At 40.6% G+C, this 24,674-nt stretch overlaps 1 protein-coding gene across 1 annotated transcript in view; it reads left to right on the top strand.

The window, feature by feature from the left end:
* Nucleotides 1–1,081: 1,081 nt before the first annotated feature.
* Nucleotides 1,082–24,674, top strand: part of LOC131953066 (ell-associated factor Eaf) — a gene marked incomplete at its 3' end in the record, with an annotated part of 41,440 nt that continues 17,847 nt past the window's right edge. Inside the window, exons 1-2 of the mRNA XM_059316088.1 lie at nt 1,082–1,550; nt 13,794–13,869. Coding sequence (XP_059172071.1) covers nt 1,508–1,550; nt 13,794–13,869 — 119 coding nt within the window. The remainder of the gene's footprint in view (nt 1,551–13,793; nt 13,870–24,674) is intronic.

The following is a 24,674-nucleotide window of genomic DNA, read 5'->3' as shown; positions in this document are numbered from 1 at the left end:
CCCGCAATTTTTTTCGTGCCCCCGTATTATCAGAGGCGTAGCGACCCTTCCCGGCGCCCGGGGACAAACTTTCAATTTTCGATTTGCACCCCCCCCCTCAAACTTTCGATTTGCACCCCCTCCCCCGCGTAATGATGTAGCCTACCAAAGTATCACGCCGCCAGAATCATAGCTTTTATAACGTAAATCTCTGTGAATATTGTTTTTGCAATTACCAGTAAAAAGGTGTGTGAGAATACAGTTATCTAACCCATAGCCCATACCTTATCATTATCAGTGTTTCTTCCAGACTTTTTTCTCCGGGGGGGGGCACTTGAAATTTTCGGGGGGGGGGGCGGTACACTTTCTTCGGGGGGGCGGACACTGTTAAAAGTATATATTTTCTATATAAATTATATAAATTTCATCTCGTTCGGGGGGGCGGTAAAAAATTTTCGGGGGGGGGCTTCGCCCCCCCGAAGAGATGCCTGGAAGAAACTCTGATCATTATACTAAAAAATGATCTTAAAAGAACACAAAAAAGCAGTAGCTAATTAAAAAATGTATGAACTGAACTGCAAGACCGATATTTTAGTTATATGTAGGTTATTCTTCCGAATGTTTTTCTTTTATATTGAAAAGCGTGGTTTTATACCAACTCTGATTTCAAAAACTTTCAATGTGCTGTAATACTTTAGCATTTATGATGACCATATATTTAATTCTGATTTTGGGGGAAGGGCGCTTACTAAAATTTCCGGGGGGGGGGGGGGCAACGGGGAGGCTAACCCACTGCCTACTCCTCTGATAGCTGCCGGCTGTCATCTCATTTGTTGTTAAACGCTTTAAATGTGTTGCAATTTTCACTGTCCGTTATCTTATCTGTGTTATCAACTAACAAAATATAGATTGTTAAACGTCCAACGCATACTAAATCTAAGTCGTACATATAAAAAAAACAACACATTAGGCTAGTTCCGTTAAAAAAAAAATAACTGAAATTATCACTCGGCCGATATCAACGTTGGGCCTAGTTTTCATTATGCTGAAGTATGTTGTAGGCTAGGCTAGATCAGTTAAAACACTAGCGTACCTAATCGTATCTTAGCGGCCATCACGTTTGCCACGCCTCCTTGCTTATCCAAGCCGCTCGCGCGAGAAACTACACTTCTCCATTTCATTGGCAAAGGGAAAAAAAAAAATCGTGTCGCGCGGGTCTACGTCACGCAACTGAAAGCGTGTAGTTTGTGTATACTTAGTGCACACGCTGTGTGGCACACACCACACACAATTATGTGGGATTTGACATGAAGCGAATGAAGGGTTAACTAGAAGAAAAAAAAAGAGGAAAAAACAAAAACAAAACATCTGAACTGAAAAGTTTTAAAAGTTATAATTTCGCTTTGGTGTACAATGTGGAAAATATCTGGACTGTGGATATGTTGGTGGTTCAGTGGTGTTTAAATTCGTATGAAGGATTTTACTAGTATAAATATTTTTCCCTGAAAGAAAAATATAATAATTAAAAATGGATGTTTTAACTGACGACCCAACTCTTCATGGAGTTTTAGGTAAAACATTTTTTTTTACAATAATTTCAAATTGCTTTGAATTACATTAATTCTTCTATTTTAAGATCTAATTCTAATCTATAGAGTTCTAAATGTATATCAATAATCGGAGTTTTGTGAAAAGATTTTTGTAATTATTGTGAAAAAAAAATCCTTACATAAAATATTATATAGAATATAATACCTAACACAACAACGATAAGTACAAGGTTGAAAAAACTGGACATATATATATATATATATATATATATATATATATATATATATATATATTATAGTCCTAATAGGAACACATACATAGGAGTCCTATGTATGTGTTCCTATATATATATATGCCTATATAAATAAATAAATAAGTAAATATATATATATATATATATATATATATATATATATATATATATATATATATATATATATATATATATATATATATAAATAAATATATATATATATACAAAGCTGAACTAGCTCTATGCTATATAAGTCTAGAATTTTTTTTTTAAACAGCAGAATAGGATTATATCTAAAGTTTAAATTTATTGTCGCACTTTGCTGAGTTGGTGTTGGGTTTAAGTTTAGCTTTGCATCGAGACTCCATACAGTTTTATATTATATAAATTAACAATGTGATTAACAGTGGGGTCTTTTATTAAACCAGCAATAGTATTTTGTTGCTCCAATGTGTGCTATATCGACAATATTATCGTCTTGATTGATAATGCCTTGTGGTATATTTAATTATTTTAATTGACGATTGTCGAAATAACCAAGCCGGATATAAACCAAATTCTCAATTTTTAACACTCCTACATAAGATCTTTCAGGCCAATAAACTAAATATATCACTGAAGAGTATTTTTGTATTGATATACGGGCTACATAGGTTACTAAAAATACAGAAAGCTATTTTCCCACCGTCCTTAAAAAAAAATTCATTCACATATCCCCAGGCATAAATGGTAATCCCCCTTTCTCTGAGTGACGCCCCTTTCATAGAGATTAAAAAAAATAATTATCAGCACTTTTCAATGGGATTTTGATCAATTTACGAGTGTTTTTTTTTTAAACGTGCGAGCGGTGGTGTGTGTGTGTGTGTAGGGGGATTACTCTAGGCTTAATCGCTCACAGTAACCTTGATCATAAACTGATGAATTTAAAAAAAAACTCTGGAGAAGGTTATACACGTGATATTACGATTAAATAAGTGTTAAGAGTGGTAGTCTTTGTGGTCCTGTGGCTCTGTGTTTCTTTGTGCCTTCTTGGCCTAGTCTTTGACTCCTCTCGTGCCTTAAGTTTAATGTTTCTCTAAGACGACATCATTTCCACTTCTTTCCTGGTGGTCTTTGTTCTGTCTGCCTATACTGTTAAAGTCTACCAACCGAACCACCATCCACCGACCTTTTTAATGCCACACACAAACATAGACGTGAAGAAATATCCAATGATTCAATGCTTCAACATATATATATATATATATATATATATATATATATATATATATATATATATATATTAATAATAACGATTCCATACGATTATTGATTTATTATTAGCTACTTTCGCCCCTCCCCACTTCCCGTAAACTGCAACACTATCTAAAATAAAAAAGTTAAAAAAAACCCACTTTTATTAGGGAGCTTGTAGAGAGTCAACAGTATTAGAAACTGTAAGAAAATCACGGCGCCCCACGTTTTTGATCGCTTATAGTAGAGTGATCGCTTGCATTATTGTGATGTATAACATTTATTTTTAACACGTTTTTATTAACTCAGCTTCGCGTGTGTTTGTTGTTAAAATTGACATCGAAAATTAGCCCACTTCTGATTGCTCTATAGATCTGAAATTTGGCATGCAGGTTACTTTCGCCTAACAATTTCAGATGCAATCATAAAAACTAGCAATTAGAGACCGTAATTAGCTTAATTTAATTACGCCCAAAGGACCATAAAATTGAGGACATGATTTCTAAAGATACCGACAAGACTGGAGGCTTGTTGACACAGTTACTTCGGCCCCAATCGATGTGAGCGCGCTGGCCGTGATCGTATAGTGGTTAGTACTTCGCGTTGTGGCCGCGACAACCCAGGTTCGAATCCTGGTCGCTCAAGATTTTTTTAGTCCGTGTATTTATAAACACTTAGTCAATTCATACTTAATCAAGTCATTAGATAAAGTAGAAAATAAACTATATAAAAAACTTTTTTAAAAAACACGTTTTTCATGTGTAGCAACGGACTAAAAAGGAGAAAATAAAATACTTAAAAAAAACTTTTTAAAAAACCACGTTTTTCTTGTGGACTAAAAAGTAGAAAATAAATTTTCATACATTTGATGACAAAAAACGTGGGTACGTTCACCATCAAATTTCCCGACCCATCTGCCCGACCCACGTTTTTTGTCATCAAATGTATGAAAATTTATTTTCTACTTTTTAGTCCACAAGAAAAACGTGGTTTTTTAAAAAGTTTTTTTTAAGTATTTTATCTACTTTTTAGTTCAATCAGAAAACGTGGGTTTTTTAAAACTTTTTTAATGATTGTTATTTTCTACTTTTTAGTCTTTGTCTGTTTGTTTGCATTAAAATCTCGTAAAAGTTGTATAGCATTAAAGTCTCGTAAAAAGACAACTCGTAAAAAACACGTTGTGTGAATACGTTACTGACTAGAACACATAGATTTGAACCCGCGCCGAGTGGGATAGCAATCGTGTGCCCAACCACTCGACCATATCGTCTCCCCCATACTGGCCACCAGTTGTTACGTTCTTGTTGTTTGTACACAAACACTGCGTGAACACTAGTCAGTAAGCAAAAAGAGGGAGAGTCCCGAACCTTGTTTTCATCAAATTACAGTTACTGGGTTATGTCCCTTTTCCCCCACGTTTTTGTACCATTATATAGCGATCTAAAATGCTCAATAAAATGTTTCCATGGATCAATTTAGTAATAATAACAATTGAATATTCTATGGTCATCGGAAACAAAGCTTCCCTGAAAATTACAGCGCGCTAGCTAACCGGGAAGTGCCCGAAATTTCGATCGCAAGATTTGATTGGAGAACCAAACAGACGCGAAAGCAAGTTAAAGAAAACGTGGGAAAGAAAGTCGTAGCCCTCTAAATTATGACGTAATAAATCTGTCCCCCCCCCCCTTCCTGTCTTTATTGCCGGTACCCACAGTAGCGTTACACACACTGGTACAGCTGGGGTGTATAGCTAGTGGTAACAGGGGAAGTGAAACTTCTGCCTAATAGGCCTACACTTTGTTAAGCTGTGCTGATTTTACAATCGTTGATCCGTATTTTCAAAAATGTCCACACGGGGCCCCATAACACAAGATTATCCGGGGCCCATCGCGAAATGTTACCCGGGACCCAAAGCTTAATTAAGGTTATCCCGGGCCCTTGTGGCAATTATATCCTAATCGCTATAGTCTGCTACAGCTGTAAGATGTTTTGAATCCTCAAAGCTTCTAGGGCCACTGGCTGTATTGCGATTTGTCTTCTATTATTTGGTCCGCATTTATCAGTTATACTCTCAGCAATAATATCAGCCATAATATCAGCAATATCAGCTAAAATATCTACCATAATATCAGCCATACTCTCAGCCATAATATCAGCAATATCAGCCATAATATCAGCCATATCTGCCATAATATCAACCATAATATCAGGCACAATATCTGCCATAAAATCAGCCATAATATCCGCCATAATATCTGCCATAATCAGACATACTCTCAGCCATAATATCAACCATATCATCACCCTCCCGATAATATCAACCATATCATCACCCTCCCGATAATATCAACCATATCATCACCCTCCCGACCTGCACGAACTCACGTACGATCTACTAACTCAAGCTCGATACTTGCGGCTAAGCACTACAACTCGACCTCACCGCTCTCTACACCTTTGTTTAAAAACAATTTCACAACAACAGCCTCTCTTTTTTTTTTACAACAACAACTTTTACGCACGACTGTTTCACGAAGGAGCAGCCTGGTTGAGTAGTACTATGCTAGTTATCAAAGCGACCTCTGACCTTATAGAATACTACAGCCTGGACGACAGAATTGCCGTGAGGAAACCTGATAGACACCGTCAGTTGATAGCACCACACTGTCGCTAGGCTGGACATCATTGATCGACCGCATTATCGTATGGTGTCCTGGGTGTTATCGTAGGACAAGGTGACATACGAGATGACAGACATGATGACATGCGAGATGACAGACAGGATGACATGCGAGATGACATATGAGATAACATACAAGGTGACTTACAATGTGAAATGCAAGATGACATACAGAGTGGCATACAAGATGACATACAAGATCACATACTAGATGATACACAAGATGACATGTGAGATGACATAAGGCGACATACACGATGACATGCACTATGACATGACATATAAGAAGTCATGACATACAAGATGACATATGAGATGACATAAGGCGACATACACGATGACATGCACTATGACATGACATATAAGAAGACATGACATACAAGATGACCTACCGAGGGCAAACTTGAGGATTAGATTTTGTTTATTTTATATCGTCTCGCAAATTTAAAAAAAAATAAGGGAAAGGTAAGGCTCGTGGGGGCAGGGGGGGGGGGGGTCCATTTTATTGACGTCACACAAATCCCCTCCCACCCTTTTTATCGTCACTCGTCTTCACAAAGAAGTCACCCCCCCCCCACACACACACACAACACTATATTAAAGTCACACAGAATCTCTAACTAACCCCACAAAATAATAATTTTAAAAAAAAATTAATTATTAAAAAAATAAATGCAATTATGTATGCTACGCATGAGTGAATCAGCTATTAAACAATATAATCACGTGCTTAGGCGTCGAGGAAAATGGTGTTGAAGGGGGGGGGGGCGACAAAACATCCAAAATCGTTGAAGGAGATATTCACCAACACAATTACTTATTACATGTCAACATGCTATGCGCTATAATGTCCATTGACTCCTACTTCAGTCTGTTTTTCTTTCTAGATTTGCTTCCAAATCCTTTGCCCACCCAAGACAAATCTGCAAGTAATTGTTTGAGTTAGAAGTTTTTTTTCTCCCTTTTAGACGGATTGCTTTCCTTTGCTAACGTGCATATCTGCCCGAGAGTATTAAAAAAACCATTCTCAAAGCTATAAATACGTTGCCTTGAGAAATGTTGTCTGAGATATTTCGTCAACTTACATAGGATTGTTAAAAACATAGTACGGGTAAAATAGAATAAAGGATAGTCAGGATAATTTAACTGCTCTGGACAATAAAAGGATTGTCAGGATAATTCCCCTGCTCTAGACAACCTTTATGACAACAACCTAACATTTGTGGTGACACAATTAGAGCCATATGGTCAGGATAATTCCCTGCTCTAGACAATAAAGGATGGTCAGGATAATTCCCCTGCTCTAGACAATAAAAGGATAGTCAGGATAATTTAACTGCTCTAGACAATAAAAGGATGTTCAGGATAATTCCACTGCTCTAAACAAATAGATCGTCAGGATAATTTCCCTGCTCTAGACAATAAAGGATAGTCAGGATAATTCCACTGCTCTAAACAAATAGACCGTCAGGATAATTCCCTGCTCTAGACAACCTTTATGACAACAACCTAACATTTGTGGTGACATAATTAGAGCCATATGGTCAGGATAATTCCCTGCTCTAGATAATAAAAGGACCGTCAGGATAATTCCCCTGCTCTAGACAATAAAAGGACCGTCAGGATAATTCCCCTGCTCTAGATAATAAAAGGATAGTCAGGATAATTTAACTGCTCTAGACAATAAAAGGATGTTCAGGATAATTCCACTGCTCTAAACAAATAGATCGTCAGGATAATTTCCCTGCTCTAGACAATAAAGGATAGTGAGGATAATTCCACTGCTCTAAACAAATAGATCGTCAGGATAATTCCCTGCTCTAGACAATAAAAGGACCGTCAGGATAATTCCCCTGCTCTAGACAACCTTTATGACAACAACCTAACATTTGTGGTGACACAATTAGAGCCACAAATCACGTGATAGGAGAGGGAATGGAGAGGGGGGGGGGTCCTTAAAGTTGTGAGGAATAAGACATAGGAGCGAGGGGTGGGGGAGGGGAAACCACTAAGCCTGTTTTGTGACGAGAATTCACGAACCTTGTGTTGACCTCCAGGGTCATTTTCGCTCGTGTGTAAGCACAAGGTCACGTGACGTCTAAAAATAGATCTTTGTTGGCGTTGGAAGTGGAATTACTTTTTGGTTAACCTTCTCAAGCAGTGTGTCGCCAATTATTTTTTTAAGCACAATTACCGACCTCTGATACGTTGATATCTTACATAAGTCAATCCCTAATTTCAAGATACTTGTGTTTCCCATTTAAGCTGTGGTCGATACTACGTATCACATTGCTGAAATACCTTTTGTTTTGATTTTTTCCTCGTTTCAGTTTATCAATGACTGTTATTGTTTTGGTAGCTCTAAGTTGAGTCATCAAATTTATATCAAACGATGGAAATGCGGGTTTCGAACTAAGATGTAACAAACTGTCATTTATATTAGTCGTTTGTAAGTTAAGGTCAACTTACTCGAAGTGTGATCGGGAGGTAGCGCGTACGATTGATCACCCAAGGGTCTTGGTTTGATTCCAGGCTAGTTTCTATATGACTTCACATGGTCACCCAGCTCTATATGTCCCGTTATGGTGAACATATACACGACAGGGCATATCAATGACACCCTATCTCTCCGTGTATCGAGATCATTCGAAAAATGGAAGGTGAACTCTACTTCACCTGCCCTGTTGACAATCAGATCGAAACTGGTATTTTTACTTGTACATAATTTCACATAAATTAAACTGGCCTCGTTATGTTCCCTTTTGTTATTGTTTATTTTAGGTTCGTATATTAAATTAATTACCTTTAATATAATCTCAAATTTGTATCGGCTGATCCTACGTAGATCAGTGCTTATCATTGATTTATCTGTTTTCGAATCTTAACGGTGAAGTAAAAGTCGTATCACTAGATAAGATTAAATTATGAGCTAACGTACGGCAATAATATTTACGTACATTGATATAGATTCGTAGATCTGTTTTATTTTTAAAAATAATTTTCAATTCATAATTTGGGTGAGATTTCACTCATTGTCGCAGTCTGTATAACGTTTTACGATGGTAAAGTATCACATATCCGACTAAACCACATTATAAAGAAACCACTGTACACATACCCTGGCACAAAACACTTTACACATGCTTATACAACAACCCATTATATATACGTATACAACAAACAACCTTACACATACCTATACAACAAACCACTATACAAACGTATACAACAAACAACCTATACAACAAACCACCTTACAGAGGGACTAAACCACCTTACACAAACCATTATAATAAACCATCTTATACATTGTAGTGCTTTTCTTCAGCCACAAACACTCTATTTTCAGAATTTGCTCGTATTTTGATAAAGCTGCAATAATAATCACTAACAAACACATTAAAAAAAACCTGCAAAGTTATGCAATCGGAAATGTTTGAATATTGATTAGTTGGGGCAAAGGTCATTGTTCGTCATTATTGATAACGATGATGTAATGAAACAAGTTCAAACAACACATCACAATTGTACGAAACACGCGAAAAGATTAATCCTTTATTGTGCACCTTTATTAATAAAACCCGCCCGGAAATAGCATGAACTCATAAAAAAACCCACCCGCCGATGAAGGTGAACTCAGGTTCTCTACATATTTGTGATTTCCTAAACCTGAATGTCTCTAGCACATGAGTGAAATGTGTACAGAAATATGGAGCTCGATTGTCTATGGACGAAGAGATGATTCATCTATTACAATATAACAGCGCGCAGACGATTCGTCCATTAAAATATAACAGTTGGCCAACACGTAGGTGGCTGGCAATGTTTTGTTTGAGTAGACCCATCTCAACTGTGACACTCTCTATTTGGTCGCTCGGTGTGAACGTCGTATCAACGATACTGATGGGGCTTGGTGATTTTTAGGTGGAGCTGGTAACACATTTTGATTTGCTTGAATGGCGTAGTAAGGGGGGGGGGATGATGCCATTAAGGACTCTGGGTGGAAGAAAGATTGGTGAATTCTGTCCGTTATCTCATCCCACGGTACGCCCATGAACAGTTACAGTGACGTCATCGCGTTTCGATCACACGCTGTCAACAAAAGGTATTCGTGGAGGTCGAGTCGTTGGTCGAAGAGGGAGGGATCGAATACCGTGGGCTCATGGGCTTCCCGCGATCTTATGGTATCGAATACAGAGGGCTCATGGGCTTCCTACGATCTTATGGTATCGAATACAGAGGGCTCATGGTCTTCCCACGATCTAATGGTATCGAATACAGAGGGCTCATGGGCTTCCTACGATCTTATGGTATCGAATACAGAGGGCTCATGGGCTTCCTACGATCTTATGGTATCGAATACAGAGGGCTCATGGGCTTCCGACGATCTATCAAAAATTTGAACGTGTTCGTTCCTGAGTGACGTCATAGAGGCATAAACTTGAAACATAGCCCTAGACTACCTTTAGTCCATTCAGCTCTGATGGCCACCCTATTGGTCCACCTAGCTCTGATGGACAATCTATTGGTCCATCCAGAACTAATCTGTACCTCACTTAATTAAGTGGCAGAAAGTAACATCGGCTGGTCGCAGTGTTGACTTTCCTTCAAATACCATGCTAAAACGATAACTCTAATCCCCCTATGTTCGTGATGTATGAAAGAGAATTTTACATAATTTTAATACAACTATAAACCTATCATTAATAGTATACACTCGGTGTTATTTAGATTATTATCAAAGACGTAGGTGATGGAACTATTCATCGTTGTGCTGGTATCTGGGTGAGAAGTGTGTACAGCGCATAGAGGAGACTTATGGATGAGAGCATTATCTTTCAATACATGACCAGTTAGTGTAGGGCTAGCAATGGATTGGGAAGGTTCTACTGCTATATTGAGTGTTTAAAAATACGAGCAGTAGGGCTAAACATTGAGTGTTTCAACTGCTGTATTGAGTGTTTAAACACACGAGCAGTTAGTGTAGGCCCTGGGGGTGGGACTCCTCTACTGCTGTATTGAGTGTTTAAACACACGAGCAGTTAGTGTAGGCCCTGGGGTGGGACTCCTCTACCTCTGTATTGACCCACACGACGGCAAACAAAAACTAAGCTAACGCCGAGCACATACTTATGCGTAACGCGAATGGTAACGGGCCTGAGTCACTAACCTCAGGTACACCTGATGGAAGCTCTAGCCCGGGCCCGGGCGACGGTTCTCGAAAGCTGGACACAAGAATTGACACGGCTCAACTTGAAGGAAGGCAATTTTTTTAAGAATACCAATTCTCCAAATCCTTATACCGGAGAAATCAAATTGTAATTTTATTTGGCCAGTCATTGTCCGTTTTTACTTCCATTTTCTTACATTGAACGTGTGTTGTACACATATATTTTTGGACTAGAGGATCAGAACCTTCGTCCAACACTGGCCATACGTTTGGTTTATTCTATACTGTAGTGTGGTTAGGCAGTGGCGTAGCCAGGATCGTCTCAAGGGGGGTTTTCCAATTTTTACCCGGGGACAAACTTTCGATTTGCACACCCCCTCCCTCAAACTTTCGATTTGCACCCCCCCTCAAACTTTCGATTTGCACCCCCACCTCATACTTTATATATATATATATACCGAGGGGTCTATGGGGGGTTATGACCCCCCCCCCCCTAACCCCCCCCCCCTGCCTACGTCACTGTGGTTAGGTCTAAAATAAAATTATCTGCGGTAAAGGGAAATATAAGAAACATAACTTTATTGTTGTAAAAAATTGTAAAGTTCAAATTCAATTATATATATATATATATATATATATATATATATATATATATATATATATATATATATATATATCCTCCTGTCGGCCGAAGTCAACTCTTCGCCATAATGGAATTAAAAAATCAGCCGAAATGCTAAAAGGGAAAGCAAAGTTACACTTTCGATCTTGGCGGTCAATACTGAGTAAGCAGAGTTCACCTGTTTCTGTGACCTCGGCAAATGAACTGTAGTGTGCTCGCACTATCTCCTTTGATTCCACAATCCCCCTATACTGACCATACAATCCCCTTATACTGACCATACAATCCCCCTATACTGACCATACAATCCCCCTATACTGACCATACAATCCCCCTATACTGACCACACAATCCCCTTATACTGACCACACAATTCCCTTATACTGACCATACAATCCCCTTATACTGACCATACAATCCCCCTATACTGACCATACAATCCCCCTATACTGACCATACAATCCCCCTATAATGACCATACAATCCCCTTCTACTGACCATACAATTGCCCTATACTGACCATACAATCCCCCTATACTGACCATACAATCCCCCTATACTGACCATACAATCCCCCTATACTGACCATACAATCCCCTATACTGACCATACAATCCCCCTATACTGACCACACAATCCCCTTATACTGACCATACAATCCCCCTATACTGACCACACAATCCCCTTATACTGGCCACACAATCCCCCTATACTGACCACACAATCCCCTTATACTGACCACACAACCCCATTATACTGTCCACACAATCCCATTATACTGACCACACAATTCCCTTATTCTGACCACACAATGCCTTTAAACTGACCACACAATCCCCTTATACTGGCCACACAATCCCCTTATACTTACCACACAACCCCCTATACTGACCACACAATCCCCTTATACTGGCCACACAATCCCCTTATACTGACCACACAATCCCCTTATACTGACCATACAATCCCCCTATACTGACCACACAACCCCCTATACTGACCACACAATCCCCTTATACTGGCCACACAATCCCCTTATACTGACCACACAATCCCCTTATACTGAACATACAATCCCCCTATACTGACCACACAATCCCATTATACTGACCATACAATTGCCCTATACTGACCATACAATCCCCCTATACTGACCATACAATCCCCCTATACTGACCACCCAATCCCCTTATACTTACCACACAACCCCCTAAACTGACCACACAATCCCCTTATACTGGCCACACAATCCCCTTATACTGACCACACAATCCCATTATACTGACCACACAATCCCCCTATACTGACCACACAACCCCCTATACTGACCACACAATCCCCTTATACTGACCATACAATCCCCCTATACTGACCACACAACCCCCTATACTGACCACACAATCCCTTTATACTGGCCACACAATCCCCTTATACTGACCACACAATCCCCTTATACTGAACATACAATCCCCCTATACTGACCACACAATCCCATTATACTGACCACACAATCCCCTTATACTTACCACACAACCCCCTTATACTGACCACACAATCCCCTTATACTGACCACACAACCCCATTATACTGACCACACAATCCCCTTATACTGACCACACAATCCCCTTATACTGACCACACAATTCCCTTATACTGACCACACAATTCCCTTATACTGACCACACAATGCCTTTAAACTGACCACACAACCCCATTATACTGACCACACAATTCCCTTATACTGACCACACAATGCCTTTAAACTGACCACACAATCCCCTTATACTGACCACACAATCCCCTTATACTGACCACACAATTCCCTTATACTGACCACACAATTCCCTTATACTGACCACACAATCCCATTATACTGACCACACAATCACATTATACTGACCACACAATCCCCTTATACTGACCACACAATCCCCTTATACTGACCACACAACCCCCTATACTGACCACACAATCTCTTGGCACAATCATATTGTGCTGGCCACACAACCCCATCCTCGCTGTAGGCATATGGCGTCACCGACCACCTGTCTGTAATTGATTACATTGTGATACATGTATTTAAATTTAAACAACCCCAGGTGAATAAACCGTGCCAACCCCCCTCATACCAATATGTATTATAGAAACTATTATAAAAAAACCCGCCTAGAGATGTGACACAGACACGACAAGTAAACAAACAATCAAACAGTATTGGGTTGTGATGCTCTTAAAATAAGAAGTTTGCATGTCCTAAAAAATCACTAATGAGGTTACTAATTACAATGCAATTAACTTCCTCCAGGTCGTGAATTAGGACTAGACAACGCGGGCTACGACCTGCCAGCGGAACTCGAGGATATATTAAAAAGCGAGGGCATGTAAGTATTTATTGACCTTAATTTGCTTTACTAGCACTTCGGCCCGTTTACACGAAACGCTATGGGCAGTTTTTTTTTAACTACGCTGGTCTAATCGCTGGATTAAATCATATCCAATAAATATTTAGCCCACGAAAAATACTTATTTTTCCATTACTATGTTAAATTAATCCTATCCAAAATCAGATTCGAATAATGAAATAAATTTTTTGAAGATGAGTTTTTTTGGTGTTAGATTCAACCGTGTAGTGTGTAGCTAGAAAATAGATTGCAAGTGTGACGAGGCATGCACACGGCACAAATGAATTTAACCTTTCCAAGGTGTACAAAAAGTTAGGCCTACAACAGATACGACTACGTTCGCCGACTTGAATTATTTAATTTAAAGAATCTATAGATGTATGTAACTTTGGTTTGGACTTCTCCATGCATTTAAATTATTCCTTAATAAGTGAATTAAGAGAATCCTCATAGACTTAACTAGGGCTTGAACTACTAGATCTATAAATTTCATCTTCAATTATTTTCGTTTGTGTCCAAAACACATGGGGCAGATCAAGTAGAGTTCATCAGTTTCTATTACCTCGGCCTTTGATTCTCTAATGTGAATCGGGTACCCATCAGAGCTGAGTGGACTCCGAACTCGAGACTTTCGGGTTAGCAACCACACGCCCTACCATATTCAATCAGGCCTTTCCCCAGATCTATAAATTTACTACAAATACAATTTTCGCAAACTATTAATTTATAAATGATAATGCGCTCGGCGTTATATTTATGGGTTACACACATAGAAACGCCTTTGAGATTAAATAAGCAAGGCATTATTATATTTACTGTAAAAGAGATATACTAAGATCTCAGTATACAATTTAATGCAACTATATATGCACTACATATTTATTGTAAAGTGAAAGAGGCATTTGTATGTCAAGTAATGTAGAGTTAGCTTTCAAGTAATGTAGAGTTAGCTTCAACAACTTCTTTTGTGTTTTTGTACTGAAGTGGGTTCAACTGCTTTCTTGTATGTGTGTGTGTTCGTCTGTTTACCCTTCTGTATCTAAAACCCCGTTATGTTTGTGTATGTGTGACTTGACCCCCACCAGCCTGACCACAAGATTATCTGACACCTCCTCCTCCCCTGCTCACAACTTCTCTAGCTGGTGCCAGAGATTAGACCAGGCACCGACAAACTCCATCAGCAGACGATTAAGACACGTGTTTTTGTTGTTGATTTTTCTGACAGAGGATGGCTTACAGAAAAAAAAAAGAAAATTGTTATTGAAGATAACGAAAATACACGATAACCCTACCTAGAGATGGAGATGAATAACAGGAGAGATAACTCCTGATTTGGTTTTGTTTACTCTTCGATGAGAATAATTAGTAAAATAACTTGTGTGGTAGAAGTAAACATTTCCTTGGAGATGTGCTGAGATTATATGTATCAGTGTTGTGGCGAACACCAAACTTTGTAATGGTGAAACAGATGGCAGTGTTTTTACGGTGTTGTGGTTATACAAGGTGACGTGTGTGTTTGTGTGTGTGTGGGGGGGGGGGGGGGGTTGAGGGTAGGGCTAGGTAAAATGGCTGTCTATATCCTAAAAGAGGCGTGAAATTGGTGGGGGGGGGGCGGCTGGGTAAGATGGCGGTTAATACTATCCCATAGTATGAACTTGATTTGGGTACAGGAACAAAGCTGGGAAAAGTGATGACAGCTGGACAATGTGCTGACCACACAATCCCTTGGCCCAATCACGTTGTGCTGACCACACAATCCCTTGGCACAATCACGTTGTTCTGACCACACAATCCCTTTATATTCTAAGTCTAAAGACATTAAAACAAATAAACCGGGAGTGATCTCCCCTAAACTTTCTCGAATATTCTTATATAACTCGGAATATAGACATGATTTTTAATTACTTAAACTTTTAAAAATAGAATAGAATCTCGTAGAAAAAAGAATTGCGGACCAAGCGAACGCCAAAACAAAATGTGCATAATAGTGCGCAATATTATTAGTACTTTATAAGTTTACATGCGTTTTTTGAGAAATCGGAAATAGCGTAAATTAGTACTTCCGGTCAGCGTAAATTAGTACTTCCGGTCAACGGAAATGACTCAAAATTTGACAGAAGGTAGAGAATTAGATCTTTTACTTACATGTGTAATTTCATTTATCTATTTGAAATAGTACTTAAGTTATAGGCTTTTGAAAAATTTAAAGTAGAAAAAGTACCACTTCCGGTTATCGGAAATCGCTCAAAACTTGATACGGATCTACGAATTTGATAAAATACTTATATATGAAATTTCATCAACCTAGCTGTAACGGTACTCAAGTTATCGTGTTTACACAGATACAGACACAGACACACACACAGACACACAGACACACGGACAAGATTGCAAAATTATGTTTTTCCGTATCAGTGAGGTGTAAAACGTCGAGATTTGTAAAAAATCCAATGCCAATGCCAGTCAACTTGTTTAGTTAGAGAATCAGCCCATTAAAAATCTTTGTCTTTTTAATAGAGCCTTATTATATATTTTTGTTGTACATCTTTTTAATTAGTGTAATAATTGGTTGTTTACAATAATTGCAGTTTGTTGGAGATACGTTTTTTTTATTCGTTGAAAAAGTATGTTGTTTGCGTCAGCAAAGTTTTATTTGACTTGCCATATTGGCTACAACTGACGAATTTTAAAAATATACTAGAATACCCGTCATCCGTTGGATAACTGTGGGTTTCGGGGGTCATCCATCAAAAAACATCACGTCTGTCACTCAGAGGCATAGCGACCCTTCCCGGCGCCTGGGGACAAACTTTTCGATTTTAACCCCCTCCCCCCCAAGATTTCGATTTTCAACCCCCCCCCCCCCCCCCACTCAAACTTTCGATTTGAACCCCCCTCAACCTTTCAATTTATTTTTCCAAACCATTTTGGCGCCCCAACATATGTCCCCCGCCCCCCCCCTTCCACCCACCACCTCCCCCCGTCTCCCCTCCCCCCCCCCGCCTCCCCTCCCCTCCCGCCCCCCCCCCCCCCTCCTCGCTACGCTACTGCAGTGTCACTTATCGTCACAAAAAACAGACCCCACATTCAAAAATATGTTTCTTATCTTTTAAAAACACCGAAAACACCGATTTCGGACTATCCCTTCATATACTGACGTCACAGGTGACCTACTCAACTCTACTTCACCTGCCCAGTGTCCCGCCAAGTCTCAGACAACAAAAACTATTCCAGCCGAGCATGTCTCTGACCACACTATCCCTTAATTTGTTTAGGACAAAGAAACAGATGAACCCTACTTCACCTGCCCTGTGCCCCGCGAGGTCCTGATAGTCAACCTTATCATTCACATATAGGGCTTAAGAAAAAATAATTGAAAACGTAAAAAAAAAAAAGTTCTATTAATGTTTATGACACTGACTTTAAAATTTAGCCTTCATTCTCCAAAGCAAATTTTAAAATGCTTTTCTGGCATATCTAGCCCTGGCCACCTATACAATGTTTAAATAATGTGAACACCCGCCATTTTGTTCGTGGTAAACATGGCCTAAAAATGATCGGAAGTCATGCGTCCGGTCCGGACGCCATATTGTTGTTAGCAGCCGACCACGCCTCCAAGCTAGTGAGTAATCCTACTTTATCTAGATATAGAACGTAGATAACAAAAAAAGCCCATGTATTCTCGAATTAGATGATCATTGAAGCTAAACAAAGATTTATATAAAATAATTAAGGCCCGAAATAGATTCTAGATGTAGAATTTACATTAATCTAGATCTAGAATTTACATTGAGTCTAGTGACCTAGATCTAGATCTAGGCCCTAGGCTAGATTCTAGATTCATAACTTTCCTTCGACAGCAGATCTTTAGATCTAGAGAAATTTATTGTAAAACTAAATGAAAAAGACAGTTGAAAATTGATATAAGTGTTGGAACGTAATAAATACAGCAAACGGACGTATTGTTAAAGTTAAAGCCGACAGAAAATTAGCTTTAGAACGCGTTAAACATTGGAATGGGAACACAATCTTCTTCGATAGGCCGCCATTATCGATGTAAAAAAATAAACACATCATGTGACGTCACTGTTTCCGTCGAGTCTAGTGGCTTTTCAAATCTTTTTTAAAAAAATGGGTTAATCTGCATATGAATAAATCAATTAATTAATTAACGTCTTTAAATAAATTTGTGATCAACAGTCTGTCTGCATTAAAAAATTATTCTCTACCTGCATACCATTTTACAGCTTTCCAGATAGAGTCGAACATATCACAATTTTCGATCAGGCAAACAAATAAATATTCAAACATGTAAACAAACTTGACTTTTAGTAGTATATAGATGACCAGTCCACATTTAGAACAAAGTCTAGACGAACAAATGACATCCTTGTCAAGTTAAAAAAAAAACAAGTTAGTTGACTTTCCAAAACTTCGTCAGCGAACACATTATTTCATACCGGAAAAAATCCGCTGTGACATTTAAAACGGGAACACATTCCTACCGTTTGGTTTAAATTTGAAAGGGTGGAAATCGGTAGTTAGACATGCAGGTTAAAAATAGCGCACACCTGGTTACGTCATGTGGTTTACGACTTTGCATACGTCCAGAGGGCGCTGTCTCGGAGCAATAAGATAAAACAAAGAAATGTTGGGCTACAACAAAGTAGTTTCCGCTGCATGTCGTTTCGTCAATGTCATTGCTGCCTGCTTGAGAAAACAGGAACAAGTGACCTACTGCTCTTAGGTGACCTACTGCTCTCGGGTGACCTACTTCTCCCAGATGACCTACTGCTCACTTAGGTGACCTACTTCTCTCAGGTGACCTACTGCTCTCAGGTGACCTACTGCTCCCATTGGACTTTGATGACCAACTGCTTCCAGCTTATCTACTGCTTCCAGCTTATCTACTGCTTCCAGCTGACCTATTGCTCCAAGCTGGCCTACTGCTCCTAGGGGACATACTTCTCCCAGCTAACCATAGGCTTTCGTATGACCTAATGCTTTTTAGTGACGTATTTATCCTTGAAGACCCACTACTCCAGGGGTCTCCAAACTACGGCCCGCGGGCCACATGTGGCCCGCGAGGTCCTCTCATCCTGCCCGCAGAGATCTTTTTGTGCACGGAAAAAAATGTTTGTTAGAGGTGGCTAAGGAACTTTGCCCAGAAAATTCAAAACAATTTGAAAATATAGCTTTGGGTGCAAATACCATTGCCCTTCGTGGTGCAGACATTGATGAAAACATTGTGACTCAAATAGTGAACACTGCTAACAAGTTTCGCAATTTTTCAATTGCAATGGATGAGTCTCTGGACAGCTGTTCCGTGTTTTTGGAACAAGTACAGGGCAACAACTTGACGCGTTTTCAGCAGTGCAAGGTCTTTATTGCTGAAGCAATAGCCGAGTTCCCCATATCATTTGCATGCGAGATCATCAAAGACCTCCAGCTGCAGTTTCAGTAGCGGTTTTCTGACTAGGATTCTAAGGCAGAAAAAAGACTCTTTAAAAACCCATTTGAAGCAAATGTAACCAGTTGCCCAGATGAACTGCAGATGGAAGTCGTTGAATTGCAAGAAAATGACTTCTTTGAGACAAATAAAAAAAAAATTGCTGGTAGAAAGTGTGTTTGCCCAAGGAGAACAAACTTGGACCTCGAGTGTGTTGTCGCCCATGACACTGTTTCTTTCAGTCTTTTTCTCCTAGGGGGGGCATTTTAAATGTGTATATATTTCTGTATACATTATATTTTGTTGGGGGGGGGGGGGGAGGGGGGGGGTCACGGGGACACCGCCACCCCAAAGAGATGCATGGAAGAAACTCTGGCCCCCGAACTGATATTTGATAGTTAATGCGGCCCTCGGGCTGAAAAGTTTGGATACCCCTGCACTACTCTGATATGACCCAAAACTCCTTCGTGACCTACTGCTCCTTGATGACCTACTTCTCCCAGGTCACCAAATACTCCCATGTGACATAATACTCCTAGGTGACCTACTGTTGCCAAGCTATTATCAATCCAATTTTATTTTCGCCATATTTTTGAACAAGGTTGTCCTGAGTCATTGCTCTCATTTCATTGAAAACTGTCCATCATAGAATGTAAACAGAGCGGAAATACAACTTGAGCCTCCGGGGCATCGAGTCTTGTGGGTAAAGTAGCATTTGGGAGATGGCCAGGAACACACCCAGCCTCTTTACTTTCCCCAACTAAAGCCATGTACTAATTAGAGCTGGGTGGAATAATGGGTTTCATACAGATACATGCCAGGTACCCATCAGAACTGGGTTGGCTCAAGGACGGCACATAGACAGGCCAGACACCCGTCATAACTGTGTAAGCTCAGGGACGTCATAAAGACATGCCCGGTACCCATCAGAGCTGGGTGGGCTCAAGGACGGCACATAGACAGGCCAGACACCCGTCATAACTGTGTAAGCTCAGGGACGTCATAAAGACATGCCAGGTACCCATCAGAGCTGGGTGGGCTCAATGACATTATATAGTGTCAACCCCGGATCCGACCTTAAAATTTGTGGGTGCCCCGACACTCCCGTTAAAAAAACCCCAAATATTCTAGAAATATTGAAATTAATATAGTTTACATCTTTATAAACTAAGCAGTTTTATTTCGTGTAGTGTAGCATAAAATCACACCATGATAATTATGATCTGATAATTATGGTTAAATTTTAATTTAGTTATAACTATAACATTCTTGTAGTTATAATTTTGTATCAATCCAACTGTAAATTCCACACCCGCTTTTCTAAGAAAACAATCATCAGATAAACTTAATCAAGTCGATATCCGGTGACTGCAGGATGATACCGCCTTCTTATTAGTGGTCCAATAGTGTTTCTCTGAAATTATACCGGTAGTATATTGCGTTTATAGAACTATCCCCATATTGAGGTCAACTATTTCAGTTCTTAGACCCACAAGGCAGAGTGTAATCCAACACAAGGCTCTATTACAACACAGGTGTTTACGTTAACGTTAGAGCTCTATAGTTTGAGCTCTAGTTATGGTTAGAGTCACTGACAAGGTTAGGTGAATCTACTATCACTTTGGACAGGTATACTACCCGTCTTATTTATTTAACATGATTCATGGCCCCTCTCCCACTCCCCAACGCTAAATGTATTTATGGTTCCTATCTCTCCGCTGTTCTATCTTCCTTCCAATCAGGGGCGGAACTACCATACCGCCAGACCCCGCAATGCGTGGGGGGGGGGGGGGGGGGGAGGGGGGGGGGGGGCAGGACGTTTAGGGGCCCAGTTCCGACCAAAAACAATGAATTTTTTTTTCAAAAATTATGCTTTTCATGCATCTTGAAAGTGGTTTGGTAAAAAAAAAAAAAAACAACAGGTCTACTATAACTAAGATTGTTGCGTAGAAAAATATTTTAAAATCTACAAGAGCTATAGTTTGAAAGGTAGGTAAACATTCACACTATTTCCATGACTTACTGCCCTTCTTTAAAATAGGGATGCCTACGAAGCTCATTTAAATAGTTTTGTACTATGTATATTAAAAAGCAATTGATTCTCTGAATTGTTACATAAATAAAACGTACTATACAATAGTATAGCTATAAAAATCAATGATTTCAAAATTGATATTATAAAAGCCAAAAATGAAAAAAATAAACATAACGCGAGAAACCATTTACGAATCAAGCTAACGTCTTTATATATTTTTTTGACCAGCATGTAAATGACATTGTTTGGTTAACATGAGTTAGGACTAAATTATTTCTGGTTTGTTCTATCAGAATTGTTATATATTGCAATGAAGTAGACAAAATTACTCAGTTAGGATATAGATTATATATATATATATATATATATATATATATATATATATATATATATATATATATATATATATATATATATATATATATAGGGGGTCCTAATTTTTTCTTTGCGGGGGAGCCTTTTTTTTCTAGTTCCGCCACTGCTTCCAATACTGGTGAATTGAACGTTTGTAGGTTTGTAAAGCCTGAAGTGTTGTTTGCGAGCACAGCACTCTCTGAAATAAACTCTTTTTAAACAATGAATTGTACTTTTTCTAAACACTGAATTGTACTTTTTCTAAACACTGAATTGTACTTTTTCTACTTTTTCTAAACACTGAATTGTACTTTTTCTTAACATTGAATTGTACTTTTTCTAAACACTGAAGTGTACTTTTTCTAAACACTCTAGTAAGCTCCTTCCATAGCTCAAAATTAAACTCTTGCTTAGGTCTGAATTACACTCTCTAATGGACATACCAGCTACAGTTCGGACATTTCTCTTTCAAACACAAAACAGAATCGAAAACAGCACACAGAACACCACACAAAACAGAACATTATACAGCACACACTAACAACAAAATAACCAGCACACAAATAGCACATAAAAATAGCACACAAAATACCACACGAAACAGCACACATTACAGCACACAAAACAGCAAAACAAACAGCACACAAATAGCACAGAAAACAATGCTTAAAGTGCAACACGATTCGCATTGAGCCTGATAAAAACATATTTTGTTTCATTAAACAAATGTTGACTCTGTTCCAATAATATTTACAATCCCACCCCCCCCCCTACAACTGAACACCTAGCCACAGTCACGTGATTAGGTTTTACGACCCAAAGTCAATATTTTACTGGTAGGCTAACCTCAGGCAGGACTTTAACAAATACATTCTCTGCTCGTTCGTCTTCTGGGATAAGTTTGTATCAATCATCACTTATTTAAATGCAATTTCAAAGAATAATAAAAATAAGTTCTGGTCGTTTGGTGCACATTTTTAAAACCCCCATTTAAAATATAGGTCTGTAAAACATTACCCGGGGGTATGATAGGTATCCTATCAAGTGCATGAGAATTTACAGGCAGTGACAGAAGAAAAAGTTGGGAGACAGGCACCAAAGGAGGAGGTAGGGCCTACAGCACCAGACCGGTACTGGGGTTGGCGTGGTACTGGGGTTGGCGTGGTAGTTGGCGTGGTACTGGGGTTGGCTTGGTACTGGGGTTGACGTGGTACTGGGGTTGACGTGGTACTGGGGTTGGCGTGGTACTGGGGTTGACGTGGTACTGGGGTTGGCGTGGTACTGGGGTTGGCGTGGTACTGGGGTTGACGTGGCACTGGGGTTGCCGTGGTACTGGGGTTGGCGTGGTACTGGGGTTGGCGTGGTACTGGGGTTGGCAAGGTACTGGGGTTGGCAAGGTACTGGGGTTGACGTGGCACTGGGGTTGGCGTGGTAGTTGGCGTGGTACTGGGGTTGGCGTGGTACTGGGGTTGACGTGGTACTGGGGTTGGCGTGGTAGTTGGCGTGGTACTGGGGTTGGCGTGGTACTGGGGTTGACGTGGTACTGGGGTTTGCGTGGTACTGGGGTTGGCAAGGTACTGGGGTTGGCAAGGTACTGGGGTTGACGTGGTACTGGGGTTGGCGTGGTAGTTGGCGTGGTACTGGGGTTGGCGTGGTACTGGGGTTGACGTGGTACTGGGGTTGGCGTGGTAGTTGGCGTGGTACTGGGGTTGGCGTGGTACTGGGGTTGACGTGGTACTGGGGTTGGCGTGGTACTGGGGTTGACGTGGTACTGGGGTTGATGTGGTACTGGGGTTTGGCGTGGTACTGGGGTTGACGTGGTACTGGGGTTGGCGTGGTACTGGGGTTGGCGTGGTACTGGGGTTGGCGTGGTACTGGGGTTGGCGTGGTAGTTGGCGTGGTACTGGGGTTGGCGTGGTACTGGGGTTGACGTGGTACTGGGGTTGGCGTGGTACTGGGGTTGGCGTGGTACTGGGGTTGGCGTGGTACTGGGGTTGACGTGGTACTGGGGTTGACGTGGTACTGGGGTTGACGTGGTACTGGGGTTGACGTGGTACTGGGGTTGACGTGGTACTGGGGTTGGCGTGGTAGTTGGCGTGGTACTGGGGTTGGCGTGGTACTGGGGTTGACGTGGTACTGGGGTTGGCGTGGTAGTTGGCGTGGTACTGGGGTTGGCGTGGTACTGGGGTTGACGTGGTACTGGGGTTGGCGTGGTACTGGGGTTGACGTGGTACTGGGGTTGACGTGGTACTGGGGTTGGCGTGGTAGTTGGCGTGGTACTGGGGTTGGCGTGGTACTGGGGTTGGCGTGGTACTGGGGTTGGCGTGGTAGTTGGCGTGGTACTGGGGTTGACGTGGTACTGGGGTTGGCGTGGTACTGGGGTTGGCGTGGTAGTTGGCGTGGTACTGGGGTTGACGTGGTACTGGGGTTGGCGTGGTACTGTGGTTGGCTTGGTACTGGGGTTAACGTGGTAGTTGGCGTGGTACTGGGGTTGGCGTGGTACTGGGGTTGACGTGGTACTGGGGTTGGCGTGGTACTGGGGTTGACGTGGTACTGGGGTTGACGTGGTACTGGGGTTGACGTGGTACTGGGGTTGGCGTGGTACTGGGGTTGACGTGGTACTGGGGTTGGCGTGGTACTGGGGTTGGCGTGGTACTGGGGTTGGCGTGGTAGTTGGCGTGGTACTGGGGTTGACGTGGTACTGGGGTTGGCGTGGTACTGGGGTTGACGTGGTACTGGGGTTGATGTGGTACTGGGGTTGATGTGGTACTGGGGTTTGGCGTGGTACTGGGGTTGACGTGGTACTGGGGTTGGCGTGGTACTGGGGTTGATGTGGTACTGGGGTTGATGTGGTACTGGGGTTTGGCGTGGTACTGGGGTTGACGTGGTACTGGGGTTGGCGTGGTACTGGGGTTGGCGTGGTACTGGGGTTGGCGTGGTACTGGG

Source organism: Physella acuta, unplaced genomic scaffold (genome assembly GCF_028476545.2).
Source record: "Physella acuta isolate Inbredline_101_S28 unplaced genomic scaffold, ASM2847654v3 ptg000904l, whole genome shotgun sequence".
Classification (NCBI taxonomy): Eukaryota; Metazoa; Mollusca; class Gastropoda; family Physidae; genus Physella; species Physella acuta.
The sequence above is the reverse complement of the archived record's forward strand: the minus strand, read 5'-3'. Positions and strand labels throughout refer to the sequence as shown.